At 34.8% G+C, this 9510-nt stretch overlaps 1 protein-coding gene across 1 annotated transcript; it reads right to left on the reverse strand.

Moving 5' to 3' along the window:
* Positions 1-3459: 3459 nt before the first annotated feature.
* Positions 3460-8268, reverse strand: LOC112695232 (pentatricopeptide repeat-containing protein At1g74850, chloroplastic). Its single transcript, XM_025747491.2, has 4 exons — positions 5944-8268; positions 4668-4982; positions 4154-4261; positions 3460-3972 (listed from the first exon to the last, which is right to left on the reverse strand). Exons 1-4 carry the CDS (start codon positions 8004-8006, stop codon positions 3645-3647), a joined length of 2814 nt encoding a protein of 937 aa, XP_025603276.1. The 5' UTR covers positions 8007-8268; the 3' UTR covers positions 3460-3644.
* Between the last annotated feature and the right edge of the window lie 1242 nt (positions 8269-9510).

The raw sequence follows: 9510 nt of genomic DNA on the forward strand, positions 1-9510 counted from the left end.
CCCAACGTTTGTGGTAAGTCTCAAAATTGTCCCTAACGTTTCAATCGTCCTATTTAAGTCCCTAACGTTTCAAAATTGACTCAATGTTATCATGCCGTTAGAGATCCGTTAACAGAATTGACGACGGGACAAAATTGAGATGATTTTGAAATGTTAGGGACTTAAATAGGACGAAAACGTTGAGGACAAAAACGATACATAGAAATCAATTTTAATTTAATTTTATCCTTCAATAATATCAATTTTTTACCATACATAGTATTCAATTATTTTTTAATCACATTTAAGTAAATTACACTTAATCACATTACTTTCATTCTAAATAAATTAATTTTTTTATAATTTTACTCTTAAAAATTTTTAGTTATCATGAAATATTTATAGAATGACTAGTATATAAATTTATGGAAAAGAAAAAATAATATATATATATATATATATAATAAAATATAAATTATTCCTTTTTATCTCTAATGTATCAAAATTCTTTAAAATTATAAAAAAATAAATTTATTTAAAATGAAAGTAATGTGATTAAGTGTAATTTACTTAGATGTGAGTAAAAAGCAATTGAATATTATATGCAGTAAAAAATTAATATTATTAAAGGATAAAATTAAATAAAAATTTATTTTTATCTATCGTTTTTGTCCCTAACGTTTTTGTCTTATTTAAATCCCTAACGTTTCAATATCATCTCAATTTTGTCCCGCCGTTAATTCTGTTAACGGATCCCTAACGGCAGGACAACATTGAGTCAATTTTAAAACATTAGGGACCTAAATAGGATAATTGAAACGTTAGGGACAACTTTGAGACTTACCCTAAACGTTGGGAACAAAAATGATACTTTACTCATTATTTTATTTGATTGACTTTTGATATTTCAGTATAAATAATTAAAGATATTAAAAAAATAAAAATACATGTATATACTTAAAGAGATAAATGACTTAGTGAATAAAAATATTTTAATATCATAGAAGACCCAAATTCAAATCCTTTCAATTGTATTTTTACTAGTATAATAAAATTCTATATATATCTTTGTAAGCTCAGGCTGGTTTAGCCCAAAATATAGGCTTTTTTAATAGCATGGGTGTGAGCCTATTTTCTTTCAAGTTGCAGATCTTACAAACCGCTTGACCTTTTTTTATCCCTATGTATAGTTCAATACCAAATAGGAGGACATCATCAAAAAAAATCTTCATATCAAGATAATCAAACTACTAAACATATAATTATTTAAAATATGTTAAAAATATAATTGTTTATGTATTTTTTATTTATTTAAATTAAAAAAATAGTTTTACGATATATTTTTTATAGTAACCTCAAATACAAATTAAATTTATTTATATACAATTAGAAGAAGTTATATATTATGTATGTGTAGATATATGTATTAAATAATAACAAGAATGATGCATTTTTACCGACCATATTAAATGTGGGACAAGGCTAGATAACTTCTATAGGAAAGAAACGACAATAATATCATATTATTAGGTTGCCCATAGTCCAATGTGGAATATGAAATTATATCATGTAATTGTTTCGCTGTCAATAGTGGAGTATGTATTTAGAATCAGATAAGTGGAGCCAACTTGAGTTGAATTAAATTCAATTTTTTTTGTTTGGTAACAAATTAAATTCATTACTCCCCTCAACCTCGCCTTGTAAAGAGGATGGGATTTGACTATATAAGTAGAAGGCACCGTCTTAGGTGCCATTTGTTGGTCAATTTACATAGTGATATGCCTCGAATATGATAATGAAAATTGTAAGGTGTTTCAAAGCAATAATATTGATCTCAGGTCATGGTCATTGTCACTGGTCTCTGCTCTCATGTATATTGGAAATAGACAAGAAACTTAACAAATTAAATTTAATCTATCCTATTTTTGAAGCAGGTCTTTCACTCTTTTAGTTATCTCAAAAGGCAACCAATACGATCGAAGCATTTTTATATTAGATAATAATAATGATGAGAATCTCATCATCATCATGGATTTAGTTAAGCTTTTGAGAAGTCTCAAACTGTAATTTAGACAAAACTCTTTTTCTTCTATAATCGGCCCAAATTATGGATTGAAAATTAAAAAAATAATCTGTTCATAAAAATAAATAAACAAAAATTGACTGGTCTTTTTCTCTTTAGTACATGTTTGGACAACATTATTTTTCCCCCGAAAAATATACTGCTTTAAAGTTACATTTCTATTGCATCCAAACATAAATTAATGATATAGTCAACAATTATTCAAACTGTATTTAATAAAATATGAGCAAAATTCGGTACTAGTTCCAAAAAATTGATTCTCAACATATTCTAAACATCAAATCTAAAAAATTTTGATAGTGGAGACAAAATATATATAATATAAAAATAAATTAAAATTTTATAATAATTTAATACAATAAAATCAAATTTAACAACACAATGAAAAAAATAAATATTATTGTCATGTACTATTAAAATTTTTCAAATTCTAGTGAAAGCTTGAGTTCATAATATATAACATAATTTCGTCCCTGGTCTCGAAAATTTTTATTTTATTAGATATATCAATTCTTACGTCGAATTTAAGTAAAAAAAAAAAAAAGATAAATTCATCCCTATCATTATAATAAACACATAACTATCCTTAAAAATTTTTTTAAATTTTCATATCAATCCCTTTATATAGATGACTAATTTAATGTAAATACTAATTTATCTAGTGAAATAAAAATTTTTACAAATTAATTTGATTATTCAAATTTGTTAGTTTTTTTTACTTAAAATTTATTGACGATTAAAGTATCAAACTAAACTAATTTTGACTTCACTATTAATCCAAACATAGCAAAATCATGATAGCGGCAAGGCCCACGTAGCCTCAGGTCACCATGACGCTGTTGAAATGAAACAAACCGCTTTTACCAAAAAAACAAAAAAAAAAACAAAAAAAACCAAAAAAAACAAAAAAATAAACAAAACAATGAAACAAACCGCTGAGACCAGTAAACAACAAAATTGAAACAAACCGAAAATTGTCGTAGAGCATTGGTCATTGGAAAATATCATGAACATTATTTATTTTTTGGGTACAAATGTACAATCACCATCCCTTAGTGAAAACTACACTTCCTGAGAACCTGTTAGAAAGGAATTTCTCTATGTCCTGATACACTACCCTTTCTTTTATTCAACTGTTGTGGATCTGTCGATTATGATCAGGTATATAACTAGATATGTCTTCAAAAGTCACAGAAGCTAAGCAGACAAACATTTCTTAAAAGATGGATGACCTAAAGAAAAGGATATATTCCTTCCATTCCTTTTTTATCTTCCGTTGTGAGAATTTGTATTGCGATCCATTGATCCAGCACGTATCAAATTTTCAAGGTGAAAGAAAGGATTGAAAAGCAGAGGTTTTTTTTCCCCATGGCATTTGCAGAAATCAGAAAGGCAAATACAGCAAACTAAGCCTTTTTGGATACCTTGATAATAATATATACCAAAATTTCTGGCGACCTGAAAGCCAGCCTAATTAGGAACATTACACTAATGCAACAAATATGTGCCCCAATCTTCAATCCCAATCAATCAAAACAAGGGCATGTGAAACAAATGAATGTAATTTCTATATTTCTCAAAACTAAACTGCACTAGTTAGAAGCTCTGTTCTTGTACTATCGGTTCTAGAATCAACATCATTAGCTTTACCACTTTGCACATCAGATTTGCAAGTCATAATTCCATCAGTCGAATTACTTATGGATATTAATTTACTCATTTTTTTTCTATTAGAAGATGATTCGTTGCCTGATAGAATTCGCCTCAGTTGTGATTGCAGACAGATAATGCGACCTTTGTTCCATCCGGCGAAAGTAAAAGAGGATGACACATTATCCTGCAGGAATGAAAAAGCGGCCTTTGCAATGGGGAAATCCTGGCTATCTGTACTCTTCTCCATTTGTCCACGACTGATTAAATGTGAAAGAACTATCAAAGTTAGAAATGAATCTACTCACAATAAAGGCCAATCATATGCAAAACTATTATGTACCATTGTTCCTTCAAACATCAATGACTTACCCCGGGTTTGTGGCACGGAAAATATATAAAACTGTATTAACAGATCTTGGAGGCAAAAAAGCTACTTACACCACAACTACTGCTGCAAGCTCAGGAAGATCCTCATCAGCTCTGAACATCTCTTGCATATTGTTGAGCCAAAGGGACAATGCTGTTAATGCTCCACCTTCCCACATCCTGCACGGTAAGCTAAGTTTTTAGTTTCACATCTCTCCTTAAAGGGAGAAACACAGACTAGAATCTTCAATGCTGAGAAAAGAAATTATCAACTCCTTATTTAATCAATTAAACACCTTGAGATTTGAAGAAAAGTTTTCAAAGTCGCTTATATCATCACCCCTAGTCATTTCAATTATTAAACCATCCATCATACATAAACAAAAATTAGCTATGCAGAGATTTTTCAAATTGAAGAACCAATTGCCAGAATTTAAAGTTGAAGGTTTCTAATTGTCAGTGCCTAAATATTAAGGATGCTAAGGTTTCTATTTTTCAGTGCCTGAACATTAAGAATGCTATACTTCTTTATGTTTTCCTCTATAACGAATAATACAAGTTCAGAAAGAATTGTTAGCCACAATACCTGTGTACATCCACAGACCACACAAGTTTATTTGTTCGGAAGAGCTCAGGGAAAAGCCCTCTCTTTGATGCCTCATTGAGCACTCTTGCAGCCCTCTCTCTCTGGAACATCCACCAAAGAGCTTCTAACAGTGTGTTATAGAACCTCATTCCAAATTCACATCCTTCTGAATTCAGTTTATCAAAGACATACTCTACAATCTGCCAATTAGAGTCATCATCAAAATCTCCCTTGATCATTTGTCCTATCACTTGATGAATATCCGACACCCTTGTTGTGATCATCTCATCAAGTAGATTATAGGCATCATTGAACCTGAAACCATGAAGAGACGTAAACTTACAAGAGAAAAGATAAATAAAGCATCAGAGGTAGAATGCAATTGATAGGTTCTTAAGGTTAACAGAACATGCACATTGAGTTCGATCTTTGCATTGCAACAAAGACCAGATTGCAAAATAGACAAGAGAACAACAACAATTAAGTCTTCCCACTAGATGGGCTTGGCTACGTCGATCAAACAACACTGTCGTTCCTATCATAAACCATGTATCTTGGCAAGCCATTTATCTGCTATATGCAGCATCTTTAAATACGTTATATCTTGAGCCTTTTGTTGAAGGATATGCAGTAACATTGGGATTTGCTCAGTTTCTGGCATTTAGAGTATTGAATTGAAAATCAAAACAACAAAAAGAAAAAGCAGGGATGCTGAATAACAACATAGAACTCTGCTCCACAAAAACATTCAGGGTTTTCCAAACACGACAAAGAAAAAGGAAAAAGAAAAGAAAAGAAATGTCTAGGGGGAATATACATAGAGCATATGGAAAGGGAAGAAATATTAATAAGAAGAATGCAAATCATAACACAAGTCTAAAAAAGATTGTTAGAAAGATAAATTCATACGATGTTGGTCATAAGGGCTTGTGCAATATTCTCTTGTTCAAAAGAAATGAGAAACAGTATTCATACTTCAATGCAGAGATTGTATCAAAAGATCATTATACTGAAACTTGCTTTCATTTTAATCCAATCATGCAAACAACTGCAAAGAAAGTATAAGCTTTTAGATGCCATCTCTTCTGTATCTTTTTGTCAATAATTCTGAGTTGTCATCACTCTGCTGATGTTTTTTCCAATATCTAGTTCAGCAATTTTCACAATCCTATTTGTAAGCACCCAAGTATTATAGCTTCAAAGTTAATTAGAAAGTAGAGCTGCTATATTTTTAAAGACATTAAAAGCACTGCAACAAACATAGAAGATTGCTGACCTATCATTCTTTGCATAAAGAGCAAGCATCATGCAATAACACATGACACTGGGCAGTATTCCTGAAGCTTTAATTTCTTGGAACTGTTCTTCACCCTCGTCAACAAGTCCTGCTGAGCAATATACACTTAATACTGCTTCGAGTGTCAGCTCATTAGGATCGCAGTTAGCCTTCTCCATCTCTACATACGCTTTTATCGCCTCTTCATGCTGACCTCCTTGCCTGAAAGCTTCAATTAGACCATTAAACGAATGCACATCCCTCTGCAAACCTGAATCACCCATCTTCAATAAAACTTTTCCAGCCTCCTTGTATAATCCTCCCTTTGCAAATGCATGAATGAGCGAATTGTATGTCTCGACAGTTGGATTGCTTCCCACTTCATTCATAGTGTTAAACGCAACTATTGCCTCTTCATACAGTCCAGCCTGGCCATAGGCTTCAATCACCCCAGTGTAAGCCTTGGAACTCGGAACCATTCCCTGAGCATCCATATGAAGTAAAATATTCTTGGCATCCTCATAGAGCCCTCCCTTCCCACAAGCAAATATCAAACCCTCATACGTCTCCGTGTTAGGCTGTACATTCTCCTCCACCATATCATGGAACAAAGTAACCACCTCCTTAAAGTATCCACCTTCTCCAAACACCTGTATAAGAATGTTATAGGTACCAGCATCAGGCTCCGTGTTGCTAACTTTCATCTCAAGGAAAAGGTCCCTAACATCATCATACTTCCCCTGCTTCCCATACAAATTCAACAGAATACTATAAGTGGTCGCATTTGGCACGCACCCTGCCGTCTGCATCTGCCGGAACACCCCTAGTGCCTCCTTAATCGACCCCTTCTCAGCATACGCATCCAAAAGCACATTATAAGACGTTACATCAGGCAAATTACCACCTTCCTCCATCTCCCTAAGAAGCTCCGAAACCTTCTCAAGTTTATTCAATCTCCCAAAAGTATCAACAAGGTAACTATAAGTAGTGATATCAGGAACAACCCCACCTTCATTCATAGTCCTAAACACCATCTCAGCCTCATCGCCCAAACCCCTACGAGAACAAGCATGAAGCATAGTATTATACGTAACTACATCAGGCTGAACCCCTTCATGCCTCATCTCAGCAAATAACCCTAACAAACCCTCCCAATCCAACCCACCCCTCGCGCAAGCATTGATTACAGTGTTGTAAGTCAAGATACTCGGTGAAACCCTCTCTCTCTTCATCAAATCGAGCAATTCGAGGGAGGTCTGGTACTGTCCGTGGCGGCCATAGGCGTTGATTATGGCGGTGTAGGCAAAGACAGAGCGAGGAACGCCTTGTTCAGGCATTTCATCGAACACCTCGCGGCACTTGTCTAGGAGTCCTTCTCTGCCGAGCAAGGTGATGACGATTGTGTAGATGTGCTCGTTTGGCTTGCACCATATCTGGCGCTGCATGTGCTTGAAGAGTCGCAGGGTTCGTTGCCAATCGCCACGCGTGGCGAACTCCTTGAACACGAGAGCGAAGTCGTTGAGGGAGAGCTTGCTCTTGAAGGCGTCGAGGCACCGCGCGATGCTGCCACGTGGCGGAAGGCTGCTGAGCTTATTTATTAGGGTTTCGACGTCGTAGCTGTACTTGCCTTTCTCCACCGTCACCGACGGGTTCCCGAGGACGACCTCGCGGGAGCGAGCAACGGTAGTGAACTGGATGCGCCGACCGTTGTGACGACGGGGGAGGTAGAGGTGGCGGAATTGGTGGTGGTGGTGGAGGTGGAGATGGTTGGTGTTAGGATTTAGGATGAGGGTGGCGGAGAAGGGTGAGATGTTGGGGACGGTTATGTAGGGCAGTATGGTCATTTTCTCTGTGAAGCGAGCTCGGTGTTCAGAGATTGAGAAGGTACCGCAGTAGCATGTTGTTGTGGATAATGATTTTGATACTGATACGGTGCGTTTTGGCTGGAGGAGGAAGACGAAGATGGAGGAAGACGAAGCTCTCTTAGATCTGTGAATGAGTTGAGAGAAGGCCACGTGGTGTTTCCCATTGTAGATAAACCATAAAAATGAGAAATATGTCATCGGGTTACTTGACCCGACCCATGATAAGATACATTTCTGACAATGTGCTGGCGATAAACGCCAAAAAGGATACCTACCACTACCAGCGAAGGGTAAATACTGAAATACGTGAAACTGAAACTGGACCCGTTTTGGTCCGGGTTCGGTCCCCCGGAGCAGTTCGCGGTAACGGATTTTTAAACTAAAGGTTCTAGCGGGAGAAAGAGCTAAGAAGCAACCGCGTCCGTTTTTCGTTATAGATTATACAGTTTACAGTTCTAGTACCTGATTACAATTCTTCCGTTATTTTTAAATCCAATTATAAGGTCATTGATTTTAACTTTTTAAGTGATAATATATTTACAATCGGATAGTCACCAAAAAAAAAATATTTACAATCGGATATACTCTATTATTTTTAAGAAAGGGCCTGCTACACATACAAATAAAAAGGCTCTACAAATTTTACAAGTTTTCAGCCCAGACTTCATTCACACGCGCAGTCACTCACTTTGAATGGAGTGTAAAATACACGCGTGTCACTCAACGGTTGCGCTTCGCAAAAAACGCTCCTTAATGGCGCACTCTTTCACTTCTCCAAACCTTTCGAAGAAAACACAAACTGTCCATTTTCGAGCAACATTGCAAACTGTAGAGATAGAACTCGTCGTGAATATTAGAACTCTTCATCAACACAAGATAGAACTCTCCATCAACAATCTCCAGAAAAAACGAAGATATATTACTTAAGGTACATTACTATTTTACTCATCTTGTATATTTTCCACATTTCAAAATCGAAGAACTAGGTTTTACTGTTCTTCTACGTTCTTCTAAGTTTTAATGTTCTTTTTGTTCTAGGTCTCATTTTATAGTTTTTAATATTCTACTTGTTTTAGGTTTTACTGTTATTCTTGGTTCTAGGTTTTACTATTCTTCTTAGTTGTTCTACGTGTTACTGTTCTTGTTGTTCTAGTTCTTCTCGTAACTAATTTTTAGGAGTATATTGCGTAATTTGGTGGGTGTATATGGAGTAAGTTGTTGGGTGTATATGGCATAATTTGTTGGGTGTATATTTCTGAACTGATATACTGTAATATGGTCAACAGTTGCAACTGTTCTAATATTTGCTTGTCCATGGGTGTATATTGCTTGACCTTGTATATTTATGCATATTTGAGTGATATCTGACTGATATCTATGGGTGTATCTGATTGATATCTATGGGTGTATCTTACTGATATCTATGGGTGTATTTTTCATTTCAGAAAAAATGGCAGGCAGAAACCAGGCTGAAAAAAATGTAAGAACAAATATATGTCTTAGATGAAATCAGTTTTATATAATAGAAATATATCTGACTATAATTTTGCTTTGTTTATAGCAAACCAAAGACTTTAAGTGTGCAACCCATTTGTTAAGTGAGAAATTCAGAAACATGAGCGAGGAGAAGAAAACAATTGTTAGGGATTTGGGATTTGGTGGCCTGATGCACATTCCGCCACTAAGGGTGCATCACCAAATA

The sequence above is a fragment of the Arachis hypogaea genome, chromosome 1, assembly GCF_003086295.3.
Source record: "Arachis hypogaea cultivar Tifrunner chromosome 1, arahy.Tifrunner.gnm2.J5K5, whole genome shotgun sequence".
Taxonomy (NCBI): Eukaryota; Viridiplantae; Streptophyta; class Magnoliopsida; order Fabales; family Fabaceae; genus Arachis; species Arachis hypogaea.